General features: G+C 47.3%; 1 protein-coding gene across 1 annotated transcript in view; it reads right to left on the reverse strand.

Moving 5' to 3' along the window:
- The window catches only part of rab2a (RAB2A, member RAS oncogene family), a 121,760-nt gene that overhangs the window by 57,473 nt on the left and 45,205 nt on the right, over positions 1 to 19,082 (reverse strand). The window contains exons 3-4 of the mRNA XM_070891943.1: positions 1,065 to 1,132; positions 325 to 407 (exon numbers count right to left, since the gene is read on the reverse strand). Coding sequence (XP_070748044.1) covers positions 325 to 407; positions 1,065 to 1,132 — 151 coding nt within the window. The remainder of the gene's footprint in view (positions 1 to 324; positions 408 to 1,064; positions 1,133 to 19,082) is intronic.

Consider the following 19,082-nt stretch of genomic DNA (forward strand, 5'->3'; position numbering starts at 1 on the left):
TAAATTAGTGAGGGAGGGAATAGAAGGAGGAAACAAAGGGGAGTGAAGCTGGATCCATTTGAATCAGTAAATTATTTCCAATTATATTAAACAAATACATCTAAACAGCTGGACACCTTGCCATAAAAGTAAATAAGGAACTTTGCTTGCTTTCACTGAACATTCAAATGTGTTAATTTACACTTAACGAGAGCATTTGGGTTTTCAGAACTTAGCTATTTTAAAAAGTTAGTTGAATTAACAATGAGCCAATTTAACTCAAGACCCAATATTTCAATAATACTAAAACAATTATATCTCTGATCAACCAAGTGTAAGAGTTACCGTGTGATGTCGTAAACTAGCAAGGCACCAGCAGCTCCTCTGTAGTAGGATCTTGTGATGGAACGGAAAGACTCCTGACCAGCCTAGTGACAACAAAACAGATTGCGAGCGCATTATTCTTACCCTAGTCCTTCCAACACCATGTGGTTTGCTGGACCTCCAAACTGAATCTGAGCTCTCGTGGGCACAATGTCTGTCCTCAACCACAGACAGACAGAGACAGAGAGAGAGGGGACAGACAGACAGACAGAGAGGACAGACAGACAGAGAGGACAGACACAGATAGAGAGAGAGACTAAATGCTTCAATTTACTGAGAAATACCAGTGGTGATCCAGGACAGGACAGTTTGCAAATGTTGACAAAAATACAGCCCTTACTGCTACAGAAAGAATGCTTTTACAAATTCTACTACAAAATGAACTACAAACAACCTCAGACAGTTCTTTACAGCTCAGTTTACAAAAATATCTCAAATACAAATTGTATTTGTATTTACAAAGTATACTATTGATGGTGAAAACAGGGAAAGTACTGAGTTTTACATCTGAATTAAACAAACTGGGACAGCTATCGGCACAAGCACAAAGAAGTCTACTGTAGTTCAATGATTTATGTCTTCCGTCTGCTTAAAAGAAAGCGACACCAATTGTACCTACTGGATCATAGTCTCATGAATCATTTCAGCAATCAATTGGATAAAGCATTCAAATAAGCGATCTGAAATTCAGAGACACTTACAGTATCCCAAATCTGAAGTTTTATTTGTTTCCCATCGATGGTTATCATTCGAGCCCCAAATTCTACACCTGAATTTGAAAAAAAACCAGAAAAACATTAAGGGACAGAATGGAATTTGCAGGACCAATCCTGGATTAAGTATTTCAGCTAAAGGAGTAAAAAATCATTTACATAAATTCAATCTTTGAACCTTCGCTTAAAAGTAAAATTTGCACGCATGCATGCAGAAGTGATGTGAAACATCTAGCATGAAATCTAACAAATCATAACTGAATGCAATTTAGAGTGCAAATTAGTGACTTTTTACATTGGCTGAATTTGAAATGCTGATTTCATTTGCACAACAGATCAAATTCATCCACTTCATTGATTGCCAACACTGTATCTTTAATGCGAATGAAATGATTAGTTCTATTGTATAAATTTCATATGCAAGGCCATTATAGAAAATGTTTATATCTTCCATAATTATTCAACATTTGGAACATCAGTTTGTCTTTTATCAATTGTATACCTACGAAGGATTGTTAAATTTTCAAGGAATCTTTACATCAAAAATAGTTAACATGTTGATTAAATGCAGTTGTTGCAAACAAGACTGGAACCTTTCAGAAAAAGTATGCTCAAACCAACAGCTCACTGCCATTGACCCCTACCGCCCTCCCCATACTGATCACTCACCAATTTTCCTCCCAATCCTCCTGCTGCCACTCCATTTTCCACCCTTCCCTCACCTTCACATGGTCCATCTCCGACTCTTCCCTTCCTCGTCTTCTCTATCTCCATTTCTGGAGATAGGCTGTGGGACCAATATCTACTATAAGCCCACTTCCTCTCACCAGCTTCCTGTAAGAATTCTATTCCAATCTACCCGTTTCTCCATCACATCTGTTCTGACGATACCACCTTCAATACCAGCGCTTCCGCTATGTTTTCCTTTCCTCAACCGAGGACTCCCCTCGACGATAGTTGAGGGCCCTTGACCATGTTCGACCCATTTCCTGCACTCTCACCCCATCCCCTCCCTCCCAGAATGACAATAGGATTTCCCTTGTCCTCACCTTTCACCCCACCCGCCTTTGTCCTCACCTTCCTCCCCTTTCAACAAATCACCAGCCGCCAATTCCGCCATCTGCAGTGTGATGCCACCAGCAAACATATTCCCCTCCCAGCTTCCCCCTCCATGGCACCCTGGTCCACTCTTCCATCACTCGAAACAACTCCTCCCCTTCCCTCAGCACCTTCCTGTGCAAGCACAGGAGATGCAACACCTGCCCTCTTGCCTCTTCCCTTCCCACCGTCCAGTGTCCCAAACACTTCTTCCAGATGTACTTCTTTCAATTTAATATTCTCGATTCCTTATTTACAATACCTTCTCCTCTACATTGAGATGAAACACAGACTGGGTGATTGCTTTGCAGAACACCTCCATTTAATCTGCAAGCAAAGTTGAAGCCCATGAAATAAAAGGGACAGTGGCAGCATGGAAACAAAATTGGCGAAGTGACAGGAAACAGTAGTGGTGAATGGTTGTTTTTTGGACAAGGTAAACAGTGATATTCCCCAGGAGTCAGTACTAGGACCACTGCTTTTCCTGATATATATTAATGACTTGGATGTGGGTGTACAGGGCACAATTCCAAAATTTGCTGATGGCACAAAACTTGAAAGTATAGTGAACAGTGGGGAGGTTAGTGATAGACTTCAAGAGGACATAGAATAGCTGGTGAAATGGGTAGACACATGGCAGATGAAATTTAACAGAAAAGTGGGAAGTGATACATTTTGGTGGTAAGAACGAGGAAAGGCGATATAAACTAAAGGGCACAATCCTAAAGTGGGTGCATGAACAAAGAGACCTCCGGGTATATGTGCACAAGTCACTGAAGGTGGCAGGGCAGGTTGAGAAAACAGTTAAAGTATTCAGGATCCTGGGCTTCATAAATAGAGGCATAGAGTACAAAAGCAAGGAGACTATGAACCACCTTTATAAAACACTGGTTCAGCCTTAAATGGAGAATTGTATCTAATTCTGGGCACCACACTTTAGGAAGGATGCTTAGAGAGGGTACAGAAAAGATTTACGAGAATGATTCCAGGGATGATATACTTCAGTTATGTGGATAGATTGGAGAAGCTGGGGTTGTTCTCCTTAGAGTAGAGAAGGTTGAAGAGATTTGATAGTGTTCAAAATCATGAGGGGTCTGGACAGTAGATAGAGAGAAACGGTTCCCATTGGTGGAAGGGTCGAGAACCAGAGGACACAGATTTAAGGTGATTGGCATTAGAACCAAAGGTGACGTGAGGACAGCGAGGGGATTGGAGTATAGCAGGGAAGTCTTGCTGCAGTTGTACAGAGCCTTGGTGAGGCCCCACCTGGAATACTGTGTTCAGTTTTGGTCTCCTAATCGGAGGAAGGACAATCTTGCTATTGAGGAAATGCAGCGAAGGTTCACCAGACTGATTCCAGGGATGGCTGGACTGACAAACGAGGAGAGACTGGATCAACTGGGCCTTTATACACTGGAGTTTAGAAGAATGAGAGGGGATCTCATAGAAACGTATAAGATTCTGACAGGACTGGACAGGTTAGATGCAGGAAGAATGTTCCCGATGTTGGGGAAGTCCAGAAACAGGGGACACAGTCTTAGAATAAGGGGCAGGTCGTTTAGGACTGAGATGAGGAGAAACTTCTTTTCAGTTGTTAACCTGTGGAATTCCCTGCCGCAGAGAGTTGCTGATGCCAGTTCATTGGATATATTCAAGAGTAAGTTAGATATGGCCCTTACGGCTAAAGGGACCAAGGGGTATGGAGAGAAAGCAGGAAAGGGGTACTGAAAGAATGATCAGCCATGATCTTATTGAATGGTGGTACAGGCTCGAAGGGCCGAATGGCCTACTCCTGCACCTATTTTCTATGTTTCTATGAATGGTTAGATCTGGAATGCACTGCCTGTAATGGTGCTGGAGGCAGACTCAATTGTGGGTTTCAAAAGGGAATTGGATAAGCACGTGGAAAAGTACCAGAAAATCTTTTGTAGGACTACGGGAAAGGGCGGGGGTGTAGGACTAGCTGATGGGCTCTTGGAGAGCCAGCACGTGCTCGACGGTCTGAATGGCCTCCTCCTGTGCTGTAACCATTCTATGAGTAGTAGGCCATATGGCCTCTTGATCCTGCTCCACCACTCTAAGATCATGGCTGAATTTTTACATTAACTCCACTTTTCTCACCTTATCCCCATATCCCTCAATTCCCTTAGTGCCCAAAAATCTATCGATCTCAGTCTTGAATATACTCATCGACTGAGCATCCACAGCCCTCTGGTGTAGAGAATTCCAAAGATTCACAATCCTGAATGAAGTTTCTTCTCATCAGTCCTAAATGGCTGGCCACTTATCCTGAGACGATGATTCCCAGTTCTAGACTCGCCAGCCAGGGGAAACAGCCTCTCAGCAATTACCCTGTCAAACTCAAAGAATTGTATACGTTTCAATGAGATCACATCTCATACTTCAAAACTCCAGAGAATATAGGCCCATTCTACTTGATCTCTCATAGAAACTTAGGAGTAGGCCATTCGGCCCTTCGAGCCTGCACCACCATTCAATAAGATGGCTGATTATTCACCTCAGTGCCCTTTTCCTGCTTTCTCTCCATACCCTTTGATCCCTTTAGCCGAAAGGGCCATATTTAACTCCCTCTTGAATATATCCAATGAACTGGCATCAACAACTCTCTGCGGTAGGGAATTCCACAGGTTAACAACTCTGAGTGAAGAAGTTTCTCATCTCAGTCCTAAATGGCTTACCCCTCATCCTTAGACGGTGTCCCCTGGCTCTGGACTTCCCCAACATCGGGAACATTCTTCCTGCATCTAACCTGTCCAGACCCGTCAGAATTTTATATATTTCTAGGAGATCCCCTCTCATCCTTCTAAACTCCAGTGAATACAGGCCCAGTCGATCCAGTCTCTCCTCATGAGTCTTGTTGTGCGAGGCCCCTTGGGGAAGAGTGACCATAATATGGTAGAATTTTTTATTAAGATGGAGAGCGACACAGTTAATTCAGAGACTAGGGTCTTGAACTTAAGGAAAGGTAACTTCGATGGTATGAGACATGAATTGGCTAGAATAGACTGGTGAGTGATACTTAAAGGGTTGACGGTGGATAGGCAATGGCAAACATTTAAAGATCACATGGATGAACTTCAACAATTGTACATCCCTGTCTGGAGTGAAAATAAAACAGGGAAGGTGGCTAACAAGGAAAATTAATACTGTTAAATCCAAGGAAGAAGCATATAAATTGGCCAGAAAAAGCAGTAAACCTGAGGACTGGGAGAATTTTATAATATAGCAGAGGAGAACAAAGGATTTAATTAGGAGGGGGAAAATAACGCATGAGAGGAAGCTTGCTGGGAACATAAAAACTGACTGCAAAAGCTTCTATAGATATGTGAAGAGAAAAAGATTAGTGAAAACAAACATAGGTCCCTTGCAGTCAGATTCAGATGAATTTATAATGGGGAACAAAGAAATGGCAGACCAGTTCAGCAAATACTTGGGTTCTGTCTTATTAGGTGGGAAATTGATGGGATTGAAGGCCGATAAATCCCTGATGGTCTGCATCCCAGAGTACTTAAGGAAGTAGCCCTAGAAATAGTGGATGCCTTGGTGATTATTTTCCAACAGTCTATCGACTCTGGATCAGTCCTATGGACTGGAGGGTAGCTAATGTAACACTAAGGAGGGAGAGAGAGAAAATGGGTAATTATAGACCAGTTAGCCTGACATCAGTAGTAGGGAAAATGTTGGAATCAATTATTAAAGATGAAATAGCAGCGCATTTGGAAAGCAGTGACGGGATCGGTCCAAGTCAGCATGGATTTATGAAAGGGAAATCCTGCTTGACAAATCTTTTAGAATTTGAGGATGTAACTGGTAGAGTGGACAAGGGAGAACCAGTGGATGTGGTGTATTTGAACTTTCAAAAAGGCCTTTGACAAGGTCCCACACAAGAGATTGGTGTGCAAAATTAAAGCACATGGTATTGGGGGTAGTGTACTGACATGGATGGTTGGCAGACAGGAAGCAGAGAGTTGGGATAAATGGGTCCTTTTCAGAATGGCAGGCAGTGACTAGTGGGGTGCCACAGGGTTCAGTGCTGGAACCCCAGCTACTTACAATATAAATCAATGATTTGGATGAGGGAAATTGAGTGTAATATCTCCAAGTTTGCAGACGACACTAAGCTGGGTGGCGGCGTGAGCTGTGAGGACGACGCTAAAAGGCTGCAGGGTGACTTGGACAGGTTAGGTGAGTGGGCAAACACGTGGCAGATGCAATATGTGAATAAATGTGAGGTTATCCACTTTGGTGGCAAAAACACAAAGGCAGATTATCTGAATGATGGTAGATTAGGAAAAGGGAAGGTGCAACGAGACCTGGGTGTCATGGTACATCAGTCACTGAAAGCTGGTATGCAGGTACAGCAGGCGGTGAAGAAGGCAAATGGTATGTTGACCTTCATAGCTAGGAGATTGGAGTATAAGAGCAGATCCTAATCCTGTCCTCATCTGCACACAATCAAGCAGGGTGTCGCCTTAACAGTAAGGGCAAGAATCCTGGCCTATTTCACCAAACTAAAGGTGGAGAGGCAAATTGTAGGGTGCCAAATGATGCCCTGCTGGTATCAGCTAACTTGAGACCTATCTGATTAGAATGGCTTTGGAACTTTATTCATTGAGGGTGCTCAAAGGCTCATTTCAAATTCCTTGCTTGACATGCCAACAGTTTTTACAGGAAAACAAAACATGCCGTAAGCCAGATACTTCTATTCATGACATTTTTGCAAAGCATGATAAACCCTGCAAGAACATTTTCCATTCAGCAGTTGCGCTTTTTTTTTAAAAAAAAGTAAAATTTCACTACTTAATTATAAGTGACAGCTATTAGTGGATTGGTGGCAGCATTATCGCTCGGATAGCACTGATCAGTCTCAGAATCTTCAATACTAACAAGACCAAATATCTCCATCAGTTGTAGAATAGCTTTCTCTCTCTTTGGATGCTTTTGTGCCTCACGTATACCAAAAGACACGACAGCACTAACACAACAGAGTGATTATCTGCACGAAAATGTGTGTCCATCTTGCGCATGCGTGCAGAGTATGATAAACGAGGGAGCAGGAAGTTGGGCAGAACCATGTTGCTGTGCCTGGAGCTGCTAAATCAATGTCAAAACTAAAGGAGCCTGCAAGACGTCGCCGAGAATATCACTGAGATTATCCACACGAACATTTTTGAGAGAGAGAGAGAGACAGACAGACACAGAGAGGGGGGGGAAGGCGAAGAGAGAGAGAGGCAGAGAGGGACTGGGAGGGAGGGAGGGAGGGGGAGAGAGACTGGGAGGGAGGGAGAGAGACTGGGAGGGAGGGAGAACGGAAACTCGGGGGGGGGGGGGGGGGGCGGGGAGAACTAACCATGGTGACGGGGGAACAATGTAATCCAGGTCTAAAAAGGGGGTGGTGTCGAGAGCAAGAACATGATCCAGATGGTAAGGCAGAACCCCATCCCCTTTACAGCTGCACCATGTTCTCCCTCTCCTCCCCTTACACCTGGTTGATTTCTCGGAACGCTCGCTGCATGTGGGGCAAATGACATCATTGGAGTGAACAAAATCCGGTAGTCACGACACAGTCACTATTCACTTCATACTCAATAAACCGGTTAACAATCCCTGACCCACACACAGGAACTTGAGCAGGGGGGGGGGGGGGGGGAGGGGGGAGAAAAAGTCAGAAACTTGGGTGGAAAAAGGTCAGTAACTCGAGGGGGGGGCGGGGGGGGGGGAGAAGAGAGGGAGATGGTATTGAACTTGGGCAGGGAGGGAAGGTCAGGCAGTTTGGGATGGGATGAGAGTGTCTGTTCCAAGTGAGCTCTGTTCTGTCTCGAGTCGGCAGTCAGAATGCCTCGAATTACACTTTGCAAAAAGTCACTGATTACGAAGGCAGGGCAGTTCTAATTACACATTCCAGGGAAACTGCTGGGTATGCCTTATCCTCAAGGGGTCCAAATAGCAATCTGGTCTTGTGATCAAGGGGACCCAATCATAACTTCAGGTACAACACATCCTTAACACAAAGCCATAAGCTTGTCGAAGAGGTATCTTTTATGGAGTATCGCAACATTAAAAAAGATTTTGAAGGGATGAAGTCCACATCGATTCATCAGAAGCAGGGCCTTTAGTTCTCCATGACTGCACAGCCACAGAAACCATCAGGAGCTTCATTCCCACCATTTCTAGTCTCATTTCCCTTCCACACCATCTCAATTTTTAATTGCAACTCACCAGTAATTGTCATTGATTTGCAAATGTTTTCACTCCCCAAAATACATAAGACGAAGAGATCAGCTGGTCCATCAAGCCTGTACTGTCCCAACCTACACATACCATCTTTAACTCTTTCACTCAAGAATGCATCCATCTCCCTTTTATTTTTACATTTTGACCAAATTCACGTTTACCACACATTAAAACATGTACAGGCAACTTAATCCAGAGGTTGACGACATTGCACAAAGTACTTCCTAATACCACACTGACTAAACAGTTCAAGGAGGCAGCTCACCACCAGCTTCTCCAAGGCAATTAGGGATGGGCAATAAATGCTGGCATTGCCAGCAACACCCACATCCCAGGTGGGTGGGGTGGCTTGACCCATCCACCTCCACGGAGGTGTGTGGGGGGCTTGACCCATCCACCTCCATGGCACGAACCTGGTATTGCAGTACTTCCAGGAACGGTGCAGTGGCTCTAGGCCTTTTGGCTAAGAGCATTGGCGCAGAGTGATCCTTGATGTGTGCAAGGTGACCTCTGGCGTTTGTGATTTGACAAAGAATTGGAACGATTGGCTAAGAATTTCAAAAAAAAAAAAAATCCCAGGGACGAATGAAAAAAAATCTTGTACTCATGCCCCCTACTTTTCTCCCGTCTATCACACTTAAGTAATCAATCCAGTGACAGCATTTAAATCCTTTCATTGTTTTAAAGATCTCAATCATATCCACTCGAAGTCCATGTTTATCCCCACAGTAAAACATCCCATTTCTCAAACCCGTCCGGAAACGAATAGCCCTTAAACTAGGTTTTAATTAAGTCTGAACTTTTTCCAGTGCCGTAATATCCTCCACCAGCAGAGGTCCAAAACTAGATGCAGCTGGACCACTTGTGTTGAAAGTGTGCAAGTGTGAAATGCATCAGGAATAATTAACCTCATTGATCTCAGCTCCTTAATCAGAAGCTGTGTATCCAACCAGTGAGCTGGTGATGTTCAACTGAGCCTCTTCAGAACATTTGAAGTGCCAGTATTTATAAATTAATCTCCTAGTACGATAAACAAAATCAGCATTAAGTTGCAATCTCTCCTCCCCATCTTACTTAAAATTACAATAACCAACATTTACATAGAACATTAAAAATGTCCCAGGGCACTTTACAGAAGCAGAGGGAAAAAAGTGATAGGAAAAGAAACCAATAACCAGCTATGGTGGGGAAGTTCAGAGGGCTTACCAAAAGCTGAAAGAGGAGTTTTGAGATGGTTTTTAAAAAGATGGCAAAAAGTGGAACTGTAGATGTTTTTTCCTGTGAGATGGCAGGAGGACGGTCGAGGGGAAAAAAAAAAAGAGAGAATGTGTTGCAGAAATGTCAGGGGAAGCAGCGGAGTCCTATCAATGGCAGGGCAAAAGGGAGAGTGCACAAAAGCCAGAGTTGGAGCATTGAAGGGTCGAGGTGGCGATGAAAGGCTGGAGGAGGATGCAGAGAGTGAGCGAGCTCAGAGAAATCTGAAGACATGAACTAGCATTTCAGTTCAATGCATTGGGGGCAGTGATCAAACACCATGGAATAGCCAAGAATAAGGAGGATAATGCACTCATGATACAACTAAACATGACCCCAAAAGGATTATTGACCTTTCCAATAGGTTGCTGGCTCATGAAGTGGCTGCATTCACTGAACGTTTGAGCTTGAATAGTACCTGGAGGAGGCTGATATTGCTGCATACAAAAATGTAGGTGGGATGTCAGCTAATGTATCATGTTCATAGTTATCTCCTGGAACTCACTTATGATGGATTTTGCGAGTCAAAAAGGAATTTCCCCAAATCTGTTATTTTGCCTCTCCCAGAACAGTTGGAAGTATTGGAGGGCTTGTTGCTTAATTGCAACATAACTGAATGGGACATATCCAAAGGACCAGCCAATGCATTTCGGTCTGCCTTTTTGTATATTTGTATGAATGTGAGATTCTGGTCAGGATGGTCTTTCATGCTGAAAGCACAGAAGAAACTGGACGTAAAAGGATTCAAACACAGATTTGGGAGAAATGGGGATTGTGTTGGGAGCAGAGAACCTTAGAGAGGAAAGGAAGGTAGTTATAGAAGCAAGATGGGATGAGGGGAGGCTTTTTAAAAAGAATGTGATGAAGAAAACATACCCTTGCTTAATGTACTCATCATACACAGTCCCTCGGAATCGAGGAAGACTTGCTTCCACTCTAAAAATGAGTCCTTTGGTAGCTGAACAATCCGATACAAGAACCACAGTCCCCGTCACAGGTGAGACAGATAGTCGTTGAGGGAAAGGGTAGGTGGGACTAGTTTGTCGCATGATCTTTCCGCTGCCTGCGCTTGATTTCTGCATGCTCTCAGCGATGAGATGCGAAGTGCTAAGCTTCCTCCCGGATGCACTTCCTCCACTTAGGGCGGTCTTTGGCCAGGGACTCCTAGGTGTCAGTGGGGATGTTGCACTTTCAGGGAGGCTTCGAGGGTGTCCTTGTAACATTTCCTCTGCCCATCTTTGGCTCGTTTGCCGTGAAGGAATTCCAAGTAGAGTGCTTGCTTTGGGAGTCTCATGTCTGGCATGTGAACAATGTGGCCTGCCCAGCGGAGCTGATCAAGTGTCGTCAGTGCTTCAATGCTGGGGACGGTGGTCTGGTTGAGGATGCGAACGTTCGTGCGTCTGTCCTCCCAGGGGATTTGCAGGATCTTGGAGGAATCGTTGGTGGTATTTCTCCAGTGACTCGAGGTGTCTACTGTAAATGGTCCATGTCTCAGCCTACAGAAGGGCGGGTATTACTACAGCCCTGTAGACCATGAGCTTGGTGACAGATTTGAGGGCCTGGTCTTCGAACACTTTTCCTCAGGCTGCCAAAGGCTGCACTGGCGCACTGGAGGCGGTGTTGAACCTAGTTGTCAATGTCTGCTCTTGTTGATGAGGTTCCCGAGGTATGGGAAATGGTCCACGTTGTCCAGGGCCGCGCCATGGATTTTGATGACTTGGTGGGGGGGGGGGGGGGAGGAGCAGTACTGTGCGGCAGGGACAGGTTGGTGGAGGATCTTCGTCTTACGGATGTTTAGTGCAAGGCCCATGCTTTCGTACGCCTCAGTAAATACGGTGACTATGACTTGGAGTTCAGCCTCTATGTGCGCAGACGCAGATGGCATCAGTGTACTGTAAGCTTGACGATAGAGGTTGGGGTGGTCTTGGACCTGGTCTGGAGATGACAGAGGTTGAACAGGTTCCCACTGGTTTTGTAGTTTAGTCCCACTACAGCAGGGAGCTTGTTGACTGAGGTGGAGCATGGCAGCGAGGAAGATTGAGAAGAGGGTTGGGCCGATGACGCAGCCCCGTTTGACCCTGGTCCGGACGTGGATTGGGTCTGTGATGGATCCGTTGGTAAGGATCACGGCCTGCATGTTGTCATGGAGCAGGTGGAGGATGGTGACGAACCTTTGGGGGCATCCGAAACGGAGGATGACGCTCCATAGACCTTCACAGATGATAGGTCGAAAAAGACCATGTATAAGAGTTGGTGCAAGGGAAATCATGCTTGACAAATCTTCTAGAATTTTTTGAGGATGTAACTAGTAGAGTGGACAGGGGGTAGCCAGTGGATGTGGTGTATTTAGACTTTCAAAATGCTTTTGACAAGGTCCCACACAAGAGATTAGTGTGCAAAATTAAAGCACATGGTATTGGGGGTAATGTATTGACGTGGAGAGACAACTGCTTGGCAGACAGGAAGCAAAGAGTAGGAATAAACAGGTCCTTTTCAGAATGGCAGACAGTGACTAGTGGGGCACCACAAGGTTCAGTGCTGGGACGCCAGCTATTTACAATATATATTAATGATTTGGACGAAGGAATTGAATGTAATATCTCCAAGTTTGCAGATGACACGAAGCTGGATGGCAGTGAGAGCTATGAGGAGGATGCTAAGAGGCTGCAGGGTGACTTGGACAGGTTAGGTGAGTGGGCAAATGCATGGCAGATGCGGTATAATGTAGATAAGTGTGAGGTTATCCACTTTGGTGGTAAAAACAGAGAGGCAGATTATCAGAATGGTGATAGATTAGTAAAAGGGGAGGTGCAACTAGAACTGGGTGTCATGGTACATCAGTCATTGAAAGTTGGCATGCAGGTACAGCAGGCGGTGAAGGCAGCAAATGGCATGTTGGAGTTCATAGCGAGAGGATTTAAGTGTAAGAGCAGGGAGGTCTTACGACAGTTGTACAGGGCCTTGGTGAGGCCACACCTTGAATATTGTGTACAGTTTTGGTCTCCGAATCTGAGGAAGGACATTCTTGCTATTGAGAGTGCAGCGAAGGTTCACCAGACTGATTCCTGGGATGACAGGACTGACATATGAAGAAAGACTGGATCGACTATGCTTCTATTCAATGGAATTTAGATGAATGAGAGGGGATTTCATGGAAACATAAAATTCTGACGGGATTGGACAGGCTAGATGCAGGAAGAATGTTCCCGATGTTGGGGAAGTCCAGAACCAGGGGTCACAGTCTAAAGATGAGGGGTAAGCCATTTAGGACCGAGATGAGAAGAAACTTCTTCAGAGAATTGTGAACCTGTGGAATTCTCTACCACAGAAAGTTGAGGCCAGTTCGTTAGATATATTCAAAAAGGAGTTAGATGTGGCCCTTACAGCTAAAGGGATCAAGGGATATGGAAAGAAAGCAGGAATGGGGTACCGAAGTGCATGATCAGCCATGATCATATTGAATGGTGGTGTAGGCTCGAAGGGCCGAATGGCCCACTCCTGCACCTATTTTCCCTGCATTTTTCCTCAGCTGTTCTACTGTAAAAATCATGTCCATTGTGCCCTGAAGGACGAAATCTGCACTGACTCCACGAGGAGCTCCTCAGCCACAGGGAGAAGACGTCCGAGGAGGATTCTAGCGACGACTTTCCCAGTGACTGATAACGGAGACTCCTCTGTTGTTGCCGCAGTCGAACTAGTCCCCCTTTTTAAAGATGGTCACGATCATTGCATCTCAGATCTCCTGGCATGCTCTCCTCCCTCCAGATGAGAGAGATGAGGTCACGTATTCATGCCAACAGTGCCTCAGCAGGGATTTAATAGGTATGATGGAATTGGCATCACGGAGGCATGGCTCCAGGGTGACCAAGGCTGGGAAACTCAACATCCAGGGGTATTCAACATTTAGGAAGGATAGACAGAAAGGAAAAGGAAGTGGGGTGGCACTGCTAGTTAGAGAGGAAATTAATGCAATAGTAAGAAAGGACATTAGCTTGGATAATGTGGAATTGGTATGGGTGGAGCTACAGAATACCGAAGGGCAGAAAAAGCTAGTGGGAGTTGTGTACAGACCACCAAACAGTAGTAGTCAGGTTGGGGACAGCATCAAACAAGAAATTAGGGATGCATGCAATAAAGGTACAGCAGTTATCATGGGTAACTTTAATCGACATATTGATTGGGCTAACCAAACTGGTAGCAATGCGGTGGAGGAGGATTTCCTGGAATGGTTTGCGAGACCAATATGTTGAGGAACCAACTAGGGAGCTGGCCATCCTAGACTGGGTGATGTGTAATGAGAAAGGACGAATTAGCAATCTTGTTGTGCGAGGCCCCTTGGGGAAGAATGACCATAACATGGTAGAATTCTTTAAGATGGAGTGTGACACAGTTAATTCAGAAACTAAGGTCCTGAACTTAAGGAAAGGTAACTTCGATGGTTTGAGGCATGGATTGGCCAGAATAGACTGGCAAATGATACTTAAAGGATTGACAGTGGATAGGCAATGGCAAACATTTAAAGATCACATGGAGGAACTTCAACAATTGTACATCCCTGCCTGGAGTGAAAATAAAAAAGGGGAAGGTGGCTCAACCGTGGCTAACAAGGGAAATTAAGGATAGTGTTAAATCCAAGGAAGAGGCATATACATTGGCTAGAAAAAGCAGCAAACCTGAGGACTGGGAGAAATTTAGAATTCAGCAGAGGAGGACAAAGGGTTTAATTAAGAGGGGGAAAATAGAGTACGAGAAGAAGCTTGCCGTGAACATAAAAACTGACTGCAAAAGCTTCTATAGATACGTGAAGACAAATGTAGGTCCCTTGCAGTCAGATTCAGGTGAATTTATAATGGGGAACAAAGAAATGGCAGACCAATTGAACAAATACTTTGGTTCTGTCTTCACGAAGGAAGATACAAATAACCTTCTGGAAGTACTAGGCGACCGAGGATCTAGAGAGAAGGAGGAACTGAAGGATATCCTTATCAGGCGGGAAATTGTGTTCGGGAAATTGATGGGATTGAAGGCCGATAAATCCCCAGGGCCTGATTGGGATGCAGCCCAGAGTTCTTAAGGAAGTGGCCCGAGAAATAGTGGATGCATTGGTGATCATTTTCCAACAGTCTATCAACTCGGTCAGTTCCTATGGACTGGAGGGTAGCTAACATAACACCGCTTTTTACAAAGAGGGGGAGAGAGAAAGCTGGTAATTATAGACCGGTTAGCCTGACACCAGTAGTGAGGAAAATGTTGGAATCAATTATTAAAAGGATGAAATAGCAGCACATTTGGAAAGCAGTGACAAGATCGGTCCAAGTTAGCATGGATTTATGAAAGGGAAATCATGCTTAACAAGTCTTCTGGAATTTTTTGAGGATGTAACTAGTAGAGTGGACATGGGAGAACCAGTGGATGTGGTGTATTTGGACTTTCAAAAGGCTTTTGACAAGGTCCCACACAAGAGATTGGTGTGCAAAATTAAAGTACATGGTATTGGGGGTAATATACTGACGTGGATAGAGAACTGGTTGGCCGACAGGAAGCAGAGAGTCGGGATAAACGGGTCCTTTTCAGAATGGCAGACAGTGACTAGTGGAGTGCCGCAGGGCGCAGTGCTGGAACCCCAGCTATTTACAATATACATCAAACGATTTAGATGAAGGAATTGAGTGTAATATCTCCAAGTTTGCAGATGACACTAAGCTGGGTGGCGGCGTGAGCTGTGAGGAGGACGCTGAAAGGCTGCAGGGTGACTTGGACAGGTTAGGTGAGTGGGCAAACGCATGGCAGATGCAGTATAATGTGGATAAATGTGAGGTTATCCACTTTGGGGGGCAAAAACACAAAGGCAGGATATTATCTGAATTGCAGCAGATTAGGAAAAGGGGAGGTGCAACGAGACCTGGGTGTCATGGTTCATCAGTCATTGAAAGTTAGCATGCAGGTACAGCAGGCGGTGAAGGCGGCAAATGGTATGTTGGTCTTCATAGCTAGGGGATTCGAGTATAGGAGCAGGGAGATCTTACTGCAGTTGTACAGGGCCTTAGTGAGGCCTCACCTGGAATATTGTGTTCATTTTTGTCTCCCAATCTGAGAAAGGACGTTCTTGCTATTGAGGGAGTGCAGCGAAGGTTCACCAGACTGATTCCAGGGATGGCTGGACTGACATACGAGGAGAGACTGGATCGACTGCGCCTGTATTCACTGGAGTTTAGAGGGATGAGAGGGGATCTCAGAAACGTATAAGATTCTGACAGGACTGGACAGGTTAGATGCGGGAAGAATGTTCCCGATGTTAGGGAAGTCCAGAACCAGGGGGCATGGTCTTAGGATAAGGGGTAGGCCATTTAGGACAGATGACAAGAAACTTCTTCACTCAGAGTTGTTAACCTGTGGAATTGCCTGCCGTAGAGTTGTTGATGCCAGTTCATTGGATATATTAAAGAGGGAGTTAGATATGGCCCTTACGGCTAAAGGGATCAAGGGGAATGGAGAGAAAGCAGGAAAGGGGTACTGAGGGAATGATCAGCCATGCTTTTATTGAATGGTGGTGCAGGCTCGAAGGGCCGAATGACCTACTCCTGCAGCTGTTTTCTATGTTTCTGTGGGCCCAAGTTTCGGCCTCAGTTGCTCCTGATTTTTTGGAGCAACTGGTGTAGAACTGAGTATCTTAGAAATTCAAATTCTCGGCATTTAGTTTGCTCCAGTTCTAGTCAGTTAGAACAATTTCACTTTGGAACAGAATTTTTTTTCCAAAAGGGGTCGTGTCCGGCCACTTACACCCGTTTTCAAAGTTTCGGCAGTGAAAACTTACTCCAAACTAACTTAGAATGGACTAAGTGAAGATTGTTGTACGCTCGAAAAAACCTTGTCTACACTTTAGAAAATCAGGTGTAGGTTACAAATCAGGCGTAGGGAATTGGTGGGGGGGGGGGGGGGGGTTTAAAGGGAAGTTTACAAAAATTAAACACTTCAGTTTTACAAATAAAGAGCCATCATCAATAATAAATGATAAAAACATCAATAAGTCAATCAATAAATCAAAAAAAATAAGAAGAAATAATTAAGAAAATAAATAAATAAAACATTTTCTATTTACCGACTGCAGCACCGGGAGCCCTCCAACAGCGTGCTGGGATGCCCCCCTCACCCCAGTCTGTCTGTCAGTGTCTGTGTTTCTGACAGCTGGGGGGGGACGGACACAAGGAGAAGGGCGGGCGGGGGGAGGGAAAGAGGGAAGGAGAAGGGCGGGCGGGGGAGGGGGGGGAAGGAGAAGGGCGGGCGGGGGAAGGAGAAGGGCGGGCGGGGGAGGGGGGGGGAAGGAGAAGGGCGGGCGGGGGAGGGGGGGAAGGAGAAGGGCGGGCGGGGGAGGGGGGGAAGGAGAAGGGCGGGCGGGGGAGGGGGGGGAAGGAGAAGGGCGGGCGGGGGAGGGGGGGGAAGGAGAAGGGCGGGCGGGGGAGGGGGGGGAAGGAGAAGGGCGGGCGGGGGAGGGGGGGGAAGGAGAAGGGCGGGCGGGGGAGGGGGGGGAAGGAGAAGGGCGGGCGGGGGAGGGGGGGGAAGGAGAAGGGCGGGCGGGGGAGGGGGGGGGAAGGAGAAGGGCGGGCGGGGGAGGGGGGGGAAGGAGAAGGGCGGGCGGGGGAGGGGGGGGGAAGGAGAAGGGCGGGCGGGGGAGGGGGGGAAGGAGAAGGGCGGGCGGGGGAGGGGGGAAGGAGAAGGGCGGGCGGGGGAGGGGGGGGAAGGAGAAGGGCGGGCGGGGGGGGGGGGGGGAAGGAGAAGGGCGGGCGGGGGGGGGAAGGAGAAGGGCGGGCGGGGGGGGGGAAGGAGAAGGGCGGGCGGGGGGGGGGAAGGAGAAGGGCGGGCGGGGGGGGGGAAGGAGAAGGGCGGGCGGGGGGGGGAAGGAGAAGGGCGGGCGGGGGGGGGGAAGGAGAAGGGCGGGCGGGGGGGGGGAAGGAGAAGGGCGGGCGGGGGGGGGGGAAAGGAGAAGGGCGGACGGGGGGGGGGGGAAGGAGAAGGGCGGGCGGGGGGGGGGGGAAGGAGAAGGGCGGGCGGGGGGGGGGGGGGGGGGAAGGAGAAGGGCGGGCGGGGGGGGGAAGGAGAAGGGCGGGGGGGGGGGGGGGAAGGAGGGAAGGAGAAGGGCGGGCGGGGGGGAGGAGGGAAGGAGGGAAGGAGAAGGGGCGGGGGGGAGGAAAAGAGAAGGGGCGGGGGGAGGAGGAGGAGGAGAAGGGGCGGGGGGAGGAGGAGGAGAAGGGGCGGGGGGAGGAAGGAAGGAGAAGGGGCGGGGGGAGGAAAAGAGAAGGGGCGGGGGGGAGGAGGGGGAGGAAAGGAGAAGGGGCGGGGGGGAGGAGGGGGAGGAAAGGAGAAGGGGCGGGGGGAGGAGGAGGAGGAGGAGGAGGAGGAGGAGGAGGAGGAGGCGGAGGAGGAGGAGGAGGAGGAGGGGAGGAGGAGGGAAGGAGAAGGGCTGGTGGGGGGGAAGGGAAGGAGAAGGGCTGGTGGGGGAGGGAAGGGAAGGAAAGGAGAAGGGGGCGGGGGGGAGGGAAGGAGCGGGTCGGGTCCGGGGGGGTGGTGGGGGAGCGGGAGTTGAGTCGGGTCGGGTCAGGAGGAAGCAGGAGCTGGGCGTGGGAGGCAGTCTGATACACGCAGCCCCAGTGAGGCCATTCGGCCAGGGCTAGGGGCTGCGTGCTTCGGGCCCCTCCCAGAGGAGTTTTGGGCACCTGGAGCTACTGCACATGTGCACCCACTGTAACGCGCATGTGCAGAGGTCCCGGCACTGTTTTCAGCGCAGATTCCTAGCTCCGCCCCCCACAGCTCGTGCTGCGCCGCGCCCGGCTGCAGAGAACCTGCAGGGAGCCGGAGAATCTGTAAGTTTTTTTTAGGCACACTTTGTGGCGCGAAAAACAGGCGTCCAGGTCGTGTCTGCGCCGTTCTAGGCACGGCCCGAAACTTGGGCTCTGTGTTTCTATGTCTGCATGCTCCTCAAAATAACTTTGCTGGCACAGAGTTGGACTATTTGCCCAAATACTGCCCAACGAATGCCCACAAAAGGCAGGCATAAGATCTGCATTCACCAGCTTAAGGGCTAAAATAAAGGCCAGTTAAAAAATGTTATATGGTCAAAAACATTTAAAATAAATTAATGTAGCTTTTGAGCCGGAATAAAATATTTTACATGCTTAAAGGGATTTTTAAACTCGTTTTGAACATGGGAATATTTATTTTTTATTAAAATTGCGTTAATTTTTTTTGGTTCCAAGCAGCTTGCGGAATCTCCATACGCTTATGAGGAATCCCCCTTTCTAATTGGTTGGCCTGGCACACGTGATCCCAGGGATGCTTCCGAACCGCCTGCATCCCTGGGCCTTTACACAGGCCTACCCTTGGAGACCTCGGACCCAAAGACTC

This window comes from Pristiophorus japonicus, chromosome 1, assembly GCF_044704955.1.
Source record: "Pristiophorus japonicus isolate sPriJap1 chromosome 1, sPriJap1.hap1, whole genome shotgun sequence".
Lineage (NCBI taxonomy): Eukaryota > Metazoa > Chordata > Chondrichthyes > Pristiophoridae > Pristiophorus > Pristiophorus japonicus.